Raw genomic sequence first — 19,983 nt, 5'->3', positions numbered from 1 at the left:
TTTCTATCTTTTTGCGCCTCCAGGGCCCTTAGATAGGCTTTCAGAGATTTTTATTCCCAGTAGGCAGGAACTACAGCCCTATCTCAGCTTTGCAGAAGTTACAGAAGGCAGACCTCAACATCCCCTTAAGATTAAGGGAATAAAATCTCTGTAGGGAAATAATATAGGGAGAAAGCAGAAAAATCGAGGTGTTGATCAAGACTCATTCAGAGACTACAATGCCTCTGAATGGGATTAAATTACATTTCCAAGGGATTTATTGTGGATCCTGCAAAATTGGCTAAGAAAACTAGATGATTTGAGAGGCTTTAACTCTTACAATTTTCTTAAACATACTGCTTGGTACTTAATTAGTCTGCCATTGTTGCTGTTAACAAACTTCAAATACAAAAACAAAAAGGGGGAGTCAGCCCCATAACTCTTCAAAATATATTAAATCATGTACTTTTTACTTTAAATGTTTTGAATACAGATGACAATGGTCGAACAGCTGCAGAAAGGTTCTGGTCCCCTTCAGGGAATCCATGAGCAGTAGTTCGTTGGAAAGATCCATTAACTAATGAATGGCATGGCCCTGATCCTGTTTGAGTGTGGGGCATGTTTGTGTTTTTCCTAAAGGTACAGACGGACTTTGTTGGCTGCCTGAGAGGCTGGTCAGGAATTGTGAAGATGGCGGATGGATCAGACCTGGAGAAGCTCACCTGGAGGGTACATAGCCTCTTTGATGACCACCCCAAAAGGACACATTCAAAAGGACTTGTGGTGAGCTTTTACAGCTTTGGACTTTGTTAATCTATCTGATTTGTCTACTGAAAATTTGAATATTAAGCATAGCTATGGGGTTCGAGCCTATGTTGCTGCCCCCTATGTTTTTCTAATTGGACAATTGCAAACAAATGCTTCAAATGGACTTCTTAATGTATCTTGTACCAATTGTAATTTAACTAATTGTGCAGGTCCCCATAATAAGGGGGTATGTGTAACTACTGTGATCTATAATCAATGTAAGTAGAATTGGCAATGGGTGCGATTGCATTTACAAGGTATTTGGCATCATAATAATTTGAGTTTAGATTTGCATAATTTGCATCAGGAGATTCTGGATATACATAATGCAAAAGATACTATTATTAATCCAAAAGATTTAGCTAAAGATTTTTTAGATAGTTTGCAAGGGTTTAATCCTTTGAATATGCTTAAACATACTTTTTGGATTTTAGCTGGAATTGTATGTTTACTAGTTGTATTCCTTTGTGCTTTTTCAGTCGGCTGCTGAATCCTCCAATGACAAATAGCACAGTCTCATATTACATTGCATGCTCTGTGGCTTAAAAATAAATAGGAAGGGGGAGTCTCTTGTACTCCAGTAATGTTAATACTGAATATGGTACTCGAACTGTCAGTTCTTGCCCCATAGCCAATTTGTCTGCCCCTGACACAAGGAGGGCTGCGGCTGTGAGTGCTCGCAAGCAGGATGGCCAGCCCTGGGCAACAGAGTCAAGCTGTTTGGAGAGATAAGCCACGGGATGGTGCCAAGATCCTAGCAGTTGGGTTAAGACCCCTACTGCGACACCCATGCGCTCATGCGCTCTACAGAAAGAAAGATTTGGTTAAGTCTGGGAGTCATAGTCCGGGGGTATTAGTCAGTGCCCATTTGATTTCTTCGAAGGCCTTCTGTTGTGTAGATTCCCAGAGCAGGGGCTTCCGTTCTCCCCCTTTGTAGCTTCATAGAGGGGTTTGGCCAGGATGGAGAAATTAGGTATCCAGATTCTGCAGAAGCCAGCTGCTCCAAGGAATTTGAGGACTTGTTGCCAGGTGGTAGGGACAAGAATCGAGCAGATCGTTTGTTTCCTTTTTGAGCTGAGTTGGTGTTGTCCCTGCGACAGGTGGAAGCCGAGGTATTTGATGCTTTCTTGTCAGATTTGAGCCTTTCTTTTAGAGAACTTGTAACCTGCTTCTCAGAGGAGATTGAGGAGTAGATGCGTTCCTTCCATGCATTCCTCATGGGTCTTTCCTGCTAAGAGGAGATCATCTACATACTGGAGTAATGTACAGCTGTGTTGGTCTGCTGGGAAGGCCTTTAAATCTGAGGCTAGAGCTGTTCCAAAGATGGTCAAGGAGTTCTTGAACTCCTGAGGCAGTCGTGTCCATGTCAACTGGCCCTTATCTCCGCTTTCAGGGATTTCCCATTGGAAGGCAAAGATTGGCTGACTTTTGTATCTGCTGGCAGCACAGGCTTCTTTTTTTTCAACTGACCTTGAGAGGGTGCCAAGGCTCAGGCTAGGACAACCCTACAGTTCTCCTCTAGGAAGACTCTCAACCAAGGGGGTCAGCTGCAAACTATTGCCTCCCAAGAATCAATATAAGGGAATTAGTCTGGGTGGCCAGGTTGACCGGTAATGACTTGAGAGACTTTTGCAATGACTTACTTATCAAGAGCTTCCTCTGCTGGCCACCCAATGCCAAAAGAGGGCCAGTCGATCTCACAAAAGGTGCAGAATTTCTGTGGGGGGAGTTTAACTCCATAATCCCTTGAATAACCCTTTTTGAAATTGTTAAGCATACAATCTAAAGGTGTCTGTTTACTCTGTTGTCCACCCATCCTTCCACCCATGGTCGGTGACGCACATGCACTCAGAGACTCGCTTCACTCATCTACAGCCCTTGCCCTCGCAGGGATCTTTCAGGCGCCTCTTAGCAATTGGTGGGTCGGTATAAAGCCCTGAGTCAGATCACTGGAGTAGACTCTTCATGGAGATCCAGTGACACCACCCTAAGCTGTATGAGGTTCGCCACGGAATGGCAGATAAGAGCTCAACTCTCGCTTTGTTGTCAGGTCACATCTCAGTCACACACAATCACACATCAAACACTCCACCCTCCTCCCTATATACCTGAAAGGTCATGGTTTCCTCTAACAAATGTAATCAGGTGACCTCGGGAGTTGATCAGACTCCCCTTCTGTCTTCTAAGGAACAGGCTGTTTCTGGGACCCGAGTCCTTACCACTCAGTTGGGCGGTGCTCCTGGGTTGATTCCTTCGCCTCTCTGGGTTCCGTTTTGTTCTCAGAGAAACCTCCGCGGTCCACTGAAAGAGCTGTCCTACCCTACAGACAATAGGTCTGCTTCTCCCAGCATCCCAAGGGACAGACCCCAAATGCAAAAGAGGTGAAAAACTGCCATCTCTGGATCCTGGAGGAGCCCCCAGAAATATTGCGGGATTCTCAAATGGAGAGACGGGACACCGAGGCGATAAGCAGGAAGCAGCATTTATTGATGCTGGCACCGGCTCAGCGAATTCTTATCCAAAGGCTGAGCCCCAGTTGTAACATAACGGGCAGTTTTATATAGTCTTGTCATTCTTACACAGCCACAGATATAAGGAAGAACATTGATTGATTGACAAGCTATGAGAAAACTGATGTTAGCTGGAGAGTCCTTGAGGTGGGGTGGGGGGGCAATTGTGAACAAAATGGCTGAGTAGAAGTTCAGACAGAGTCAGGAAGCCACCATATTATGGAGTGTTCTTTAAGGGATGCTGTAGGAGCAGTAAATTCCCTAGCCTGGGAGATACCATAAGGAGAGAGGACAGAGAAGTAGCGGTGGTAGCATCCAATCCCACTGCACTGAGGCAGGGGAGTGAGGACTTAAATGTGCCCATAATCTTAATCAGCCTCCACACTAGCTAAGCCACCCCAACTATAATAATAGGTATCAATAAAAGTAAGTTTTAAATTGATATGGCCTATGGTTGTTTTCTCTAATGTAATGTGTCAATAAAAGCATCTTCTTGGACACTATTATTCATAGTCCCTTGTAAAATAAAATCTAAGTAATAATTATGCAAATGCAGCATTAGGACACATTTTCAACCCTGCTGCACAAGTGTGTTGCTCTTTAGCACCTCAAATATGGAAATTATGGAGATGCCATTGCCCCTCTGGGAGATGTCACAGGACAGAGGTGACAAGAATCCAGTATATCCCTTCAGTGGATGAACTGCTACACATTCTTCAAAACCCAACCCACACACAGCCTATGGGAAGCCCTTCCTGACTGTGATATGAGTCCAATGGCAGCTTAAGGCCCCCCATAAACCAGCAGATGGGAAAGGACACAGCCCTGAGATCTGTTGTCCTCTATCTTTGTGCCCTTAAACCAGTCACGTGCTTTTCAGGCCCCAGTTCAACATTCTGGACAGTAGAATGCCGGACTGATTACAGAATAGTCCTCTCTCTCTCCCACAGCCCTGGATTGGATATTTTTTTTGTTGAGTGAACAAATAAAAGAAGAAATTGATACCATGGGAGCTTGCTAACGCATATTCATGTTTAAAAATGTTCCCAGCATTATTGTTAATTTTCTTGGGTATGATGATGGTACTGCTGTTATTAAAAGAAGGAGGAGGAGACAGAAAAAGAAAAGGGAAAAAAAGCATATGTCAGAGATTTATACCTAAGTTTATGGGTGAAATAATATGAAATCTGTCCAGGATGCAGGACAGTCAGTGGTAGAGTTTAAAAGAAGACAATGATTTCCTATTTAAAGTGGCAATCCCCCAGAATTTATAACTCACATTGCTCTGCCCTATCCTCCCCTCTTTAGCAGTTACCACCTCTTAATAATCAATGTTTATAGCTCTCTTTCCCACTAAGATGACAGGTCCACGATGGTAGAGATTTGGGGTCTCTTTTGTTTTAGCAAACATTAAATAGCAAAGATGAAAAAAGAGAAAGGACACAAATAAACAAAATCAGGGATGAAAGAGGGGAAATTATGACTAATATCACAGAAATACAAAGGATCATACAAGAATATTATGAAAAAGTATATAACACCAAATTTAATAACCTAGAAAAAAATGGACCAGTACTTAGAAAAATACAATCTTCCTAGATTGAATCCAGAAAATCTGGAAAATCTAAATAGACTGATCAGCAGTATGGAAAATGAAACAATCATAAAAACCTACCAAAAAGTAAAAGTCCATGACCAGATGGCTTCACCAGTGAATTCTACCAAACATTCAAAGAAGATTTAATAACTATTCTCCTCAAACTCTTCCAAAAAATCGAAGAGGAGGTGATACTTCCCAACACATTTTATGAGGCCAATATTACTCTGATACCAAAACCTGGTAAAGATAATACACACAAAAAAAAACTACAGACCAATATCTTTCATGAACACAGATGCAAAAATCCTAAATAAGATACTAGTAAACCGAATACAGCAACATATTAAAAAGATTATACATCACCATCAAGTGGGCTTCATCCCAGAGGCATAGGGATGGTTCAACATATGCAAATCGATTAATATGTTATACCACGTAAACAAATTAAAAAATAAGAATCATATGATCATATCAATAGATGCAGAAAAAGCCTTTGACAAGATACAGCATCCATTTATGATCAAAACACTTAACAAAATTAGTATAGAAGGAAAGTATTTTAACATAATAAAGACCATCTATGACAAATCCTCAACCAACATTATACTTAATGGTGAAAAACTAAAAACCTTCCCTCTAAGATCAGGAACAAAGCAAGGCTGTCCACTATCACCACTGTTATTCGATATAACATTGGAGGTCCTAGAGAGTGCAATCAGACAAGAGAAAGATATAAAAGGCATTCAAATAGGAAACAAAGATATCAAACTGTCACTATTTGCAGATGACATGATTCTCTATGTAGAAAACCCCAAAGACTCCACAAGAACACTACTAGAAACAATAAGCGAATACAGTAAAGTTTCTGGATACAAAAACAACGTTCAAAAATCCATAGTGTTCCTATACTCTAATAATGAAGTGTCAGAAAAAGACATGGAAAAAATAATTCCTTTTGCAATTACAACAAAAAGGATAAAATACCTAGGAATAAATTTAACAAAACATGCGAAAGACCTATATAATGAAAACTACAAGACCCTATTAAAAGAAATGGAAGAAGACACAAAGAAATAGAAAGATATTCCATGTTCTTGGATTGGAAGAATCAACATAGTTAAAATGACCATATTATCTAAAGCATTATACAGATTTAATGCAATCCCCATCAAAATCCCATAGGCATTTTAAAAAAACAAAATAGAACAAAATATCATCAGATTTTATGGAAGCACAAAAGACCCCAAATTGCCAAAGCCAACCTGAGAAAAAAGAATGAGGCTGGAGGCATCAGTCTGACTGACTTCAAATTACACTACAAAGTGTCAGTAATCAAAATGGCATGGTGTTGGCAGCAAAACAGACACATGGACCAGAGGAACAGAATCGAGAGTCCAGAAGTAAACCCATATTTATATGGGCAAATAATTTTCGACAAAAACATACAGTGGAGAAAGAAAAGCCTCTTCAATAAATGGTGTGGCAAAACTGGAAAGCCACCTGCAAAAGAATGAAACTAGACTGTTGTCTATCACCACACACTGAAATTTACTCAAAATGGATTAAGGACCTAAACATAAGATCTGAACAATAAAATGCATAAAAGAAATCATAGGAACTAAACTCAAGGACCTTGGACTTAAAGAGGATTTTATGAATTTGACCTTGAAGGCAAGGGAAGTAAAAGCAAAAATAAATAAATGGGACTATATCAAACTAAAAAGTTTCTGCTCAGCAAAAGAAATTGTCAACAGGGTAAAGAGACAACCATCTGAATGGGAAAATATATTTGCAAGCAACGCCTCCGATAACGGCCTAATATCCAAAATATACTAAGAACTCGTACGACTTAATTACAACAAAATATCAAAGGATCCAATCAAAACATGGGCAGAGGACCTGAACAGACATTTCTCCATAGAGGACATACAAATGGCCAACAAATATATGAAAAGATGCTCAACATCACTAGCTATTAGGGAAATGCAAATCAAAACCACAATGAGATACCATCTCACACCTGTTAGACTAGCTATTATCAACAGGACAAGTAATAACCAATGTTGGAGAGGATGCAGAGAAATAAGAACCCTCATACACTGCTGGTGGGACTGCAAATTGGTACAGCCACTATGGAAAACAGTATGGAGGTTCCTCAAAAAACTAAGAATTGATCTACCATATGATCCAGCAATCCCTCTACTGGGTATTTACCCCAAAGACTTGAAAATTCATATCCGTAAAGATATTTGCACACCAGTGTTCATAGCAGCATTATTCACTGTGGCCAGGACATGGAGGCAACCGAAGTGTCCTACAATAGATGATTGGCTAAAGAAGCGGTGGTACATATATGCAATGGAATATTACTCAGCCATAGGAAGAGATGAAATACTGCCATGTGCGACAATCTGGACAGACCTCGAGATAATCATGCTAAGTGAAATAAGCCAGAAAAAGTTGAAAATCACATAATATCACTTATATTTGGAATATAAACGTAAAAGCACCAAATGAACAGGACAAACAAACAGAGACTCAGGTACATGTACTATAGACTAGTAGTTACCAGAGGGTAGGGGCTGTGGGAGGAAGGGAGGTAGACAGGGTAAAGGGGGTCAAATATAGGCGGGGAGGGGGAGGGTGAAGTAGGTAAAGGGGATCAAATATATGGTAGGTGAAGGAAACTGGACTTTGAGTGGTAAACACACAATAGAATATACAGATGTCAAATTATAATGTACACCTTAAAATTATATAATTGTATTAACCAATGTTACCCCAATAAACTTAATAAAAAATCAATCAATCAATCAATTGCAAAGGCAGTGACTGGTGATCAATAAATATTTGGTGAATGAACAAATAGTCTTATATACTAATAAGTTCTCCATCTATTTAGTATTTCCTGCATTACTAATACCAAATCAATTTTATAATTAGTTTTGTCATCCAGAGATGCCTGCAGAATCTTTTGGAGGGAATAATTAATCTTTTAAGAAAATAATCTGGTGTGTGTGTGTTGCTGCTCTCTATGTGTGTAGTAAAGATATAAAAAAGAAAGCAGTTGATTATTCTACATATGTGAGAAGCAGAAATCAGTGCAGTATCAGCATGAACAAGTAAATGAGCAAAGAGTAAATGAATAAGATAATTTCCAATGAAAAAGAAGGCTATGAAGAAAATTAAAGCATAGCAAGGAGCTAGAGTAGTGGCATAAGTCAGGGAAGAAAGACTTCTGAAGAAACAACATTTAAGCAGATACATGAGTGGTGCGAATGGAGTGAGCTGTGGAGCCAAAGCATACATGGCAGGGGCCTCAATAAGTGTCAAGGCCATGGATCTCCTGCATCCCTGCTTATCAAACCACTGGGTGGCATCTCTGGTATGGGGCCAAAGATTTCCTTTCCCCATTCATGGAAGGGGCAGCACTTGTCTCCTGCAGACTTTCTTTTTACATTAAAATATTCATCTAACAAACAGTTGAATTTTCCCAATTAATTGAAATATTTAGTTTTAACAACATAAGCAGCACTTATGCACCTACCACCTAAAAGAAAAGGTAGTGCCTTGGTAATAACCTCCATCTATTTGCGTGGTTCCCCAATTCATTGCCCTGCCTCCCCTCAAATGAGGTAAACATCATCCTGAATTGCAAGTTCATCAATTTTTATTTCCTTTTTATATAATTCTATTGCAACTACATGAAATCCTAAGTAGTTCATGTTCTTTATATTAATAGCATTTAATTTTTAAAAAGTGTATTATGCTTTATACAATCTTTTTGGAATTACAGGATTTTTTCCCCTGTAATATTGTTGGATATTGTTACAGTTCATTCATTTTGACTCCTGTTGATGAGCATCCATTTTTGTTTCCAGGTTTTGCTGTTGTGAACAAGATGCCATACATATCCTAGGTTTCATGTGCAAGTGTTTCTCTTGGATATATTTCTAAGAATGGAATGGCTGGATTGTGAGGTATATAAATATTCACTGTAGGAGGCAATTCCAACTATTTTATAAAGTGGTTTCGCTGATGTATATTCCATCAACGGGGAAGAAAGTTACTGTGGGTGCACATCCTCTCCAATATTTGGTATTGTCAGACCTAAATTTTTGCAAATTGAATGGATGTAAAATGTCATCTGAACGTGTCTTGATTTGTATTTCTCTGATGACTAATGACTTTGACTATCTCTTCACATGTTTATTGGCTCTATCTTCCCTTTTTCTGAAATGGTCTAACAGACCTATTTTTTTAACATAGCCTAGTTCCATTATGACATTCAACAACAGTAACAATGATTCGTGCCACTCTATTAGAAATGTATGCATGCCAAATGTGCTTCCACTGATTCCATTTCTTCTTTCATTTATTTATTTGACAAAAACCCAGACCGGAGTTATAAGGTTAGAAAGAGAATCTGGAGTAATTAGAGTCCAACCCTCTAAGAAAGTAAAAATTAGCTTAGACTGCAAAAATCTGCCCTGCCCATTCATCAGGCTGGGAGAATTGATACAGATTAAAGCCAGATGCAAGATTAACAAGAAACATTATTTCTCCCAAGGACATACTGCAGTTGTAATGCCATAAAGAACTACTATGAAGGACTACTGCTCTCTTAGTCACTGAGAAACTTTGTTCTCAGCAATCACAGACTATCAGAAACTGCCATTTGAAATGATGTCAGTATGAATGAAGCATCTCACTGTTGCTGGAGATTCTAAGTAACTTAGTCACAAAGAGGCAGCCAAGTTTTCCAACCCTGGTGCAGAGATAAGGGGTATCTAGATACAACATTCTACATATATCTTAACTTTATTGTTTCCAAGGAAGCAAGACTCTAGGTTCACTTTGCAGTCCATATTCAGCCTGGTTTGCTTTAAGCTTATCAAACGCTGCTTCATTTACATTTTATCTGAACTTCACCATTCTTCAGAATCCTGTAACAACTCTCTTTTCTTTTGTTCAGTGAGCCGCCCCATGGGGTCCTCTGGTGTATGGTCTCCCTCATTGACTGATAGATCTGTCAGACTGCAAATTAGTCCCAGATAGTCTTAGGTTAATTGGAGCAGGACATCCTTACATTCCAGCTTGTTAAACTGAGGCTCAGAGGGGATGTGACTGGATTGAGAGCATTTTTATTGCCATATTGCATTAGGTTAAGGAAAAATCAAAATTAGTATTGGTACTTTTATTTTAGCTGAGGTAGCTGGAGTGGGAGATAATGTAGATTATGGGAGCATTCAAAGCCTATGGCCAATCTCTGCAAGCACAGCAGAAGGGAAGCTTTACTGATTCCCCTCAGTTTTTTTTTTTCCATTGCTATATCCTACGGGGCTTGTATATCCCTGATTTCTTCCCTTCCCTTGTGGTATGTTCCAGGAGAGGCCTGTAACCAATCTTGACTTCTCTCCCTTCTCATCCTGTGGTATCTGCCAAGAGATGACAGTCACTGACACCTCTGCGTCCTTCCAGAGGCCTCTCAGCTTCTCTGAACATTATTACGCAGATCCATAGAGTACAGATCCAAAGACCCTTTGTCCAGAAAACCCGCTCAGAGAAACGTGCCCACTTCTGCTCCCTATCACTTGCGAGATAGCTCCTCTATTTGCCCCTACGACTTTAGAAGCTGCCTCATCTTCAGTAAGCGATGTACATTCCTCCAAAATGGCCTACCTCATCGGAAGCGCGATCTGGGCGCGGCCATGTTCCCCGCCTGCTCACGCTGCGGAGGGGCAAGGAATCCACGCCCCGCCCCCAAAGAACCGACTCCGTACAACTCCATGTTGACTCTTGGCTGATGTCGGCTTCAAATCTCAATTTACGCATGTGCAAAACCACACCTCCGTGCAAAGCCCCAAACTCCGCGAAGGGGCGGTGCTAGAGGTGGTGACCGGAAGCGGCTGCGGTTCTCAGCCGCGGTTTTAATAGTTGGTGTCAGGATGATTTCAATGCTTAGTGCCAGAGGCTGGTCGAGATGATGCGGCCCCAGGGAGGGTGAGTGTTAGGGAATTCTGTGTGGTCAGTGATGGCTTCGGTTGTCTAACTGTAGTTGGATCATTGTTTTGCAGGCTTTCTTCTTTTCTCATATCAATGTCTTAAAGTTCACGGTAAGACTCACAAGGTTTGATGTATTATGTTCTAAGTGTTTTCTAAGAGTTGGTAATTTTTCTTTTGCCCATGAGTTATTTAGAAGTGCGTTTTCAGTTACCAAAAGTTTATCTTTTTAACAGATTCTAATCTTAGTTTTCTGTGGTCCGAAAATTGTCTACATGAACCTCATTCTTTGAAATATGAGGGCATTGATTCAAGGCCTAGTACGTGGTGAATTTTTATAAATGTTCCATGTATAACTCGACAATAATATTGTTTAGTTGTCAGTGTGTCTTACAAGATATGTACTCTTTTTTGTCTGTTTCTTCTATTCCTGAGCTAGTAGAGGTATATTTTCTACTGCGATGCTGATTTGTCCATTTCTCTTTCCTGCTGTCCATGATCCATTCGAGTTAAGTTTTGTATGAAGTGTGAGACTTAGACTGAAGTTCATTTATTTGAATGCCCAGTTATTCAAGCACCATTTGTTGAAAAGACTATCCTCCTTCTGTTCATTTGTTTTGCATCTTTGTCAAAAATAAATTGGCGCTATTTCTGTGGGGCTATTTCTAAGCTATTTTGTTTCATTGATCTATGTATCTATATTTATTATGGATGGGTGTTGAATTTTGACAATACTGTATGAATTTATATGATCTTGTGATTTTTCTTTTTTAGCTTGTTAATATGAGGGAATGCACCGATTGATTTTTTAAATTTTTACTTAATTTTTATTTTTTAATTAAATTTATTGGGGTGCCATTTGTTAATAAAATCATACAGGTTTCAAGTGTACAATTTGATAATACAACATATGTGTATTGCATTGTGTGTTCATCACCCAAAGTTAAAGTTCCTTCCGTCACTATATATTTGACCCCCTCTACTCCTGTCTACCTCCCCCCTTCCCTTCTTCTCTCTGGTAACCACTAAGCTATTGTCTATGTCCATGAGTCTCTGCTTGTTTGTTGCTTTCACTTTTATATCCCACACATGAGTGAAATTCTATGGTTCTCAACTTGTTCTGTCTAAGTTATTTCGCTTAGCATGATAATGTTAAGGTCTATTCATGTTGTCGCAAATGGCAGCATTTCATTTCTTATGGCAGAGTAATATTCCATTGTGTATATATACCACATCTTCTTTATCCAATCATCTATCGAAGGACACTTCAGGTGTTTCCACATCTTGGCCACTGTGAATATGCTGCAGTGAACATCTGGGTGCATATATCTTTATGAATAAATGTTTTCAAATTTTGGGAGTAGATACCCAGAAGAGGGATTGTTGGGTCATATGGTAATTCTATTTTTAATTTTTCGAGGAACCTACATACTGTTTTCCATAATGGCTGTACCAATTTACATTCCCACCAGCAGTGTATGAGGGTTCCTTTTTCCCTACAACCTCTCCAACACTTATTTATTATTACTTGTCTTGTTGATGATAGCCCTTCTAACGTGTGAGATGGTATCTTATTGTGTTTCGATTTACATTTCCGTAATGGCTAGTGAGCCTGAGCATCTTTTCATATGTCTGTTGGCCATTTGTATATCTTCTTGGGGGAAGTGTCTGTTCAGGTCCTCTGCCCATTTTTTAATTGGATTATTTGTCTTTCTGTTGTTGAGTTGTATGAGTTCTTTGTATATTTTGGATATTAGGCTCTTATCGGAGGCATTGATTGATTTTTGAATATTGAACCAGCTTTATATTCCTTCACTTGGTTGTGGTGTATAATTCTTTTTATATATTGCAGGAATTGATTAGCTAATACTTTTTTTTTTTTGAGGATTTTTTTGCATCTAAGTTCATGAAAGATGTTGGTCTATAGTTTTTATTTTTATTTTGTACTGTTTTTGTCTGGTTTTAGTATTAGGGTAATACTGGCATCATAGAACGAGTTGAGATGTGTTCTATTTTTTGGAAGAGATTTGTGCAGAATCACGCTAATTTTTCTTTAAATGTTTGGTAGACTTCTCCATTGAAACCAACTGGGCCTGGAAATTTCCTTTTGGAAGATTTTTGATTATGTCTTCAATTTCTGAATTAGTTATATGACTATTCAGATTACCTAGTTAATATCTTTTCAGAGTATCTATTTAATGGTGAGTCAGTTGTGGGAGTTTGTGTGTTGTGAGGAATTGGACCATTTCATCCATGTTGTTGAATTTGTGTGCATAGAGTGTGGTATTCCCTTTCCTTTTAATCACTGCAGGATCTGTAGTTATATCCTGTTTCATTTCTGATATCGATAATTTGTGTCTTCTCCCTTTTTATCTTTATCCATCTTTCTAGAGGATTACCAATTTTATTGATGTTTTCAAAGAACCAGATTTGGTTTCATTGATTTTCTCTATTTTTCTATTTTTAATTTCATTGATTTCTTCCCTTGCGTTTCTTACTTCTTTCCTTCCGCTTGTTTGGGGTTTCCTTTGCTCTCCTTTTTATAGTTTCTTGAACTGGGAGCTTAGATTATTGATCTAAGACCTTAATTCTTTTATAATATAAACATTTAGTGATAAAAATTTCCCTTTCAACACTGCTTTATCTATGTCCCACAAATTTCAATATGTTGTATTTTCATTTTCATTTGTGATTTTTTAATTTCCTCTGAGACTTCCTCTTTGATTCATGGATTATATAGGAATGTACTGTTTAATTCCCAAGTATTTGGAGGCTTTCCTGTTATCTTTTAGTTATTGATTTCTATTTCAATGCTATTATAATCAAAGAACATATGCTGTATGATTTTAATTTGTTGAAATTTGTTTTATGATCCTGGGTATGGTATGTCTTGGAGAATGTTGCATGGGTGCTTGAAGAGAATGTACACTCTATTAGTGTTTGGCTGGATTAGAGTGGGTATGTTCAATTAGGCTATACTTTTCTTGGTCCTTTGATTAAGGGGAGTAGGCTTTTTAAAGAGCTTTTTGGTCTGTTGATGGTTTTGAGTTATAAGCTTTTCCAGTGCCCTGTTTGTGATATATGGAGGGGGAAACGAAACCCAGGGAACTCACCACTGTGTTGTTCCTCAGACCCTGAGGTTTGTGTGCTGTCTGCCTTTTCTTTCTACCTTTCAGAGTCTTTGTACTTGTTGTTATGTCATTTTTTCTGGTCTTTTATACATTCACTGTACTCATCTATCTGTTTTCTTTCTCTACTAACTTTGTTAATTTACATTTTGCTAGGAAAGCACCTGATTCACATCGATATTAAAATATGTTGCTATACAATTATGCATAATATTCCACAATGACTACCTTGAACCACTGCCCTACCTGGGAAAAACTTGTATGTAGCTTCTGTATTGATTTCCCACTTTGGTCCTGGGTTGTTTAAGAGAGTGTTTCTTTTCTTTTAAAACAGACTTATTTAGGTATGTAAAAAAGATTTATTTAGATATATTCCAAGATCATAAAATCCACCCATTTAAAGTATACAGTTCAAAATGATCTATGATCGAAAAATGGGCAGAGGACCTGAAGAGACAGTTCTCCCTAGAGGACATACAAATGGCCAACAAACATATGAAAAGATGCTCAACATCTCTAGCTATTAGGGAAATGCAAATCAAAACCACAATGAGATACCATCTCACACCTGTTAGAATAGCTATAATCAACAGGACAAGTAATAACCAATGTTGGAGAGGATGCAGAGAAATAAGAACCCTCATACACTGCTGGTGGGACCGCAAATTGGTACAGCCACTATGGAAAACAGTATGGAGGTTCCTCAAAAAACTAAGAATTGATCTACCAGATGATCCAGCAATCCCTCTACTGGGTATTTACCCCAAAGACTTGAAAATTCATATCCGTAAAGATACTTGCATACCAGTGTTCATAGCAGCATAATTTACTGTGGCCACGACATAGAGGCAACCGAAGTGTCCTACAATAGATGCAATAGATGATTGGCTAAAGAAGTGGTGGTACTTATATACAATGGAATATTACTCAGCCATAGGAAGAGATGAAATACTGCCATGTGCGACAATCTGGACAGACCTCGAGATAATCATGCTAAGCGAAGTAAGCCAGACAGAAAAAGTTGAAAATCATGTGATAGCACTTATATGTGGGATACAAACCTAAAAGCACCAAATGGACAGGACAAACAAACAGAGACTCAGGGACATGGACTATAGACTAATGGTTACCAGAGGGTAGGGGGTGCGAGAGTAGGGAGTAGGTAGACGGGGTAAAGGGAGTCAAATATAGGTGGGGAGGGGGAGGGTAAAGTAGGTAAAGAGGATCAAACATATGGTAGCTGAAGGAAACTGGACTTTGAGTGGTAAACACACAATAGAATATACAGATGTGAAATTATAATGTACACCTTAAAATTATATAATTGTATTAACCAATGTTACCCCAATAAACTTAATTTTAAAAAACAAATAAATAAAGTATACAGTTCAGTGGTTTTTAGTACATTCACAGAATTGTGCAGTCATCACCACAATCTAATTTTAGAACATTTTCTTTTTTTTAAGCACATTTTTTAATTAATATTATTCTGGTAACATTAGTTAATGAAATCCAGTATCATGTGACTTTCAACTTTTTTGTCTGGCTTATTTCGCTTAGCACGATTATCTCGAGGTCCATCCAAGTTGTTGCAAATGGCAGTATTTCATCTCTTTTTATAGTAATATTCCCTTGTGTATATGTACTACATCATCTTTATCCAGTCATCTATTCTAGGACCCTTTGGTTACTTACATGTCCTGACCACTGTGAGTAATGTTGCTATGAACATCGATATGCATATATCTTTTTGGATATAAGTTTTCAAGTCTGGGGTAAATACCCAGTAGAGGGATTGCTGCATCATGTGGTAGATCAACTCTTAATTTGGGGGGGAACCTCCATACTGTTTTCCATAGTGACTGTACTAATTTGCAGTCCCAACAGCAGTGTATGAGGGTTCCTTTTAATTTTAGAACATTTCCAGTGCCCTAGAATGAAACCTTGTACATATTAGCAGACATTCACCATGAATGCCACCCCCACACTCCCAGCCCTAGGAAACTACTAGTCCATTTCTGTCTCTTTGTATTTATGTATTCTGGACGTTTCACGAAATGTAATAATAAAGTATGTGGTCTTTTGTGAGTGGCTTCTTTCACATAAGATAATGATTTCAAGGTTCATTAATGTTGTAGCTTATATCAGTACTTCTTATTTATTGCCAAATAATATTCCATTGTATGGATACATCAAATTTTGTTTATCCATTTATTGGTTGATGGACATTTAAGTGGTTTCCACTTTTTGGCTACTATAAATAATACTTCTTTGAATATTTGTGTACAAGTTTTGGAGTAGACATGTGTTTTCATTTTTCTTGGGTAAAAACCTAGGAGTGGAATTGCTGGATCATATGGTGACTCTATGGGTAACATTTTGAGGAACTACCAAACTGATTTTCAGAGTGGCTGCATCATTTTAAAATTCTACCAGCAATGTGTGAGGACTCCAATTTATTTACATCTTACTAACACTGTCTTTTTTTTTTCTTATCTATCTTTTCTTAATGAACGGAAAATTTTGGGTTTGATTTGCATTTCCCTAATGACAAGTGATGTCGAACATCTTGTACTATGATCAGAGAATACAGCCTGCCAGTTCTCAACATTAAAACATCTACCAGATCTTCTTTGTAGACAAGTTATTTGATAGAATTTTGTAAATGTTCCATTGACAAAAGAAAAGCTTTCTTTTGGTACATTAAAAGCTTTCTTTGGTACATTATCTTTATGTGTTTAAAACTTAATTTGTTCATGCCTTTTATTTTACTTTCGTGTTTTCTATTCATCCCATCTGTTACATTTGTTGCCTTAAGTTCCTCTTCATATTATGTGGATATATTTTATTTCCTAGAAATAATGGCTAAATCCGTAGTGCCTCTATTAGTTGATCAGAATAAAATTGTACATCAACAACTTGGACATAGAAACACTCTCCTCCCTATTTCCCTCAACAGGTGAAACAGTTTTACCTCTGGATATTTTTGAGGTAATTAAAAAATTTGTAGTCTGAGGCTATTAGTATTTTCCTTACGACATATCTCTTCTGCTTCAAGAAACTTAACTTTTTAATTCTAAATCACAGTCATGTTTTCAACATCTATTAAACAGAACTATGTTTATTTTGAGCCTACCACGTAAAAGTTGCCATGTGGTTGAGAATGTGAACTTTGAAGCCAGGTAGTCTGGGTTTGACCTAACATCATGAAACCTCTGCTTCTGTGTGCATAAAAAGGAATAATAATTACAGCAACACATAGATGACAAGAATGTTGTGCAAATTAAATGAAGTACTTGCTTCCGCATATTATGTGATTCCTTATAATAACAATACTTGCTAATATGAATTAAAAGTTTACCTGAGAAGCTCTTACACTGCCTGCCATCTTCGTCTGCACTACAACCATGCTGCCCTACACCATTGTCTGCTTCCCTGTTTGAGGGCGCTGTGAGGCCATGCACATGCTGCTGGCTGATCAGGGCTAGAGCTGGAAGGAGGAGGTTGTTACCAAGGAGAACTGGCTGCAGGGCTCACTCAAGGCCTCCTGTCTATATAAACAGCTCCCCAAGTTCCAGGATAGAGACCTCACCCTGTACCAGTCCAATGCCATCCTGTACTACTTGGGCTGCCCCCTCAATCTGTATGAGAAGGACCAGTTGGAGGCAGCCCTGGTGGACGTGGTGAATGATGGCATGAAGGACATCCACTGCAAATACATCACCCTCATCTACACCAACTATGAGACGGGCAAGGAGGACTATGTGAAGGAGCTACCAGGGCGCCTGAAGTCTTTTGAGATCCTGCTGTCCCAGGACCAGGGGGGCCAGGCCTTCATTGTGGGCAACCAGATGTTTGTGGACTGCAACCTGCTGGACTTGCTGTTGAATCACTAGATTCTGGCCCGCAGCTGCCTGGATTCCTTCCCCCTACTCTCAGCCTATGTGGCTTGCCTCAGTGCCCAGCCTAAGCTCAAGGCCTTTCTGGCCTCCCCCAAGCATGTGAACCTACCTATCAGTGGCAACAGGAAACAGTGAGGGCTTGTGGCACCCTCAGCAAGAGGCAGAAGCTGCCTGCCAACCCTTCTCCAGGACCAATAAAATTCCCAAGAGAGAAAAGAAAGTTTACCTGAGCCAGTCTGGTGCTAAGTGCTTTTCAAACATCATCTCGTTTAATTTTCACAATCCCTTGAGTTAAATAGTTTTAATTTGTTTAAAAAAAATATGAAGAAACATTTTTATATTCTGATAGCTAAAAGTTGACAGAGCTAGAATTTAAGCCGTTATTAATTTTAGTCTAAATCTATGGTCTCACTCATATTACATTTTGATGAATAACTATAATAGACATTAATTGGACTTTGTCTACAGTACCAGTGCCATGAACTGTACTTTGGTGACCCCAAGAAGTGTTTTTTGGGTGAATGCTGAGTGACTGACCATGTGGACACTGTCTTTCCAGGTTTCTTGGAGTTTCTTTGGAGCCCTGGGATCAGACTCTATAGTGAAGGCTATAGGATTTTCCTTCCAGCCCCAGCAGCTCTAGTTGAGTCCTCGGACCTCACCTGCTCTTAGGCTCCTGGGAAGAGTGGAGTTACCAGCAAGAGAGCCTGAAGGCTGAGGCCCAGTGGGAACATGCCAGCCAACCAGAGCTCTCCCCAGTGGTCCCTGGTCCTGACAGCGGGAGGACCTGACAACTCCTGTGAGGTGAGGAGAAAGGTGCCCAGGGACAGGAATTCATCCAGAATGAAAGATAGCATCTTGTTATTTTAATTTGTATGACTTTTTTTTTTCACCAGGCAGCATAATCAAGGGATTTTATTGATTATTTACTTCCTTTGTGTGAATTTCCTTCTCTTGTCCATTGCTGATTAATTTTTTTTAATCTTAGGTTATGGATTTTTAAAGAGTTTTTAAACATTAAGGTTAATAACCCTTTATCATTCCATATATTTTTGTGACTATTTTTTTGCCACTTTTTAATTTAAAATTAGTTTTAAGTTTTATTTATAAGTGGTAAAAAGTGTCAAATAGTTCTTCAGGTCTTCTTTTTAAAAATGACTCTTCCCTGCTTTGTTTCTTCCAGATTCCAGCTTCCTAAAGGGAAGCACTCTTAATCTTTTAAACAGATTTTTTTTTTAATATTTGGTTTTGAACATTAGCTATTGACTTTCCACTATAGAATGTGGAGATTTAGCTTTTCCATACACCCCCACTCAGATACATATTTGCCTATAAATATCATTGTTTGATCAGATCCACTGTCAGTGTTTATTACTGTGACTGTTTATAGTTGAGGCATGGGGTATACATTCTGTGATTCCTATTTTTGTACAACTTTTTTCTTTTCCCTGTAATTAACAATTTTCTGATTTAGTCATTTCTTTGCTTTACTATGTACATATTAATAATTAAACTCCAAATCCTTCTCAGTTGTTTAAATCTCCTCTCTGTAAATTCAAACATATTAGATAATAATCATAGCGACAATAATTATAAACACTTACATAATGTTTACTGTGTGCCCAGCACTGTTGTTATATGCACACAACATATACTAACTCATCTTCATAACAACCTCGAGAAGTAGGTGCCATTGTTATTCCCACTTTATAAAGAGAGAAACTGGGGCATAGAGCAAAACTATGTGCTCCAAGTTCACACAGCTAGTAATAGGTGGGGCTGGCTGGTCACAACTCTTGGCATCAATGTCTTTTCTCTATAGAAGTCTCTCCTGGAGCTTATTGACTTGCCGATGGGTGGTCTGGTTGCTCTCTCAGCTTCACACACAGTTACTATCTTGGTATCTTCCCTTCGCTGTCTCCCAGGAAATCCTTTTTACCTGTCTTGCATCAGATCTCTTTTCCTGGGGATCCTGTGTCTTCCTTTTTCTTGGTTTACCCCTTCATTTGTGGGAGCACATCTTCCAGTCCTTGAGAATAGATATATGACAGGTG

The 19,983-nt window shown here is 38.7% G+C and overlaps 1 protein-coding gene and 1 pseudogene across 7 annotated transcripts in view; both read left to right on the top strand.

Annotated features, from left to right (window-relative positions):
• The first annotated feature begins 10,778 nt into the window (after positions 1-10,778).
• The window catches only part of ZNF81 (zinc finger protein 81), an 81,151-nt gene continuing 71,946 nt past the window's right edge, over positions 10,779-19,983 (top strand). For 5 of the 7 annotated variants that reach the window (XM_039843791.1, XM_039843798.1, XM_039843795.1 and 2 more), the window contains exons 1-2: positions 10,779-10,899; positions 18,489-18,733. In XM_039843791.1, the coding sequence (XP_039699725.1) occupies positions 18,662-18,733 (72 nt within the window). In that variant the 5' untranslated portion in view covers positions 10,779-10,899; positions 18,489-18,661. Of the gene's footprint in view, positions 11,013-18,488; positions 18,734-19,983 lie in introns of all 7 variants that reach the window. The other 2 variants (XM_039843792.1, XM_039843796.1) reach the window with 2 other exon arrangements.
• On the top strand, positions 16,430-18,481 carry LOC120587107 (glutathione S-transferase P-like; annotated as a pseudogene).

Source organism: Pteropus medius, unplaced genomic scaffold (assembly GCF_902729225.1).
Source record: "Pteropus medius unplaced genomic scaffold, Ma_sr-lr_union100, whole genome shotgun sequence".
Lineage (NCBI taxonomy): Eukaryota > Metazoa > Chordata > Mammalia > Chiroptera > Pteropodidae > Pteropus > Pteropus medius.
This window is presented reverse-complemented; position numbering and strand designations above follow the sequence as displayed.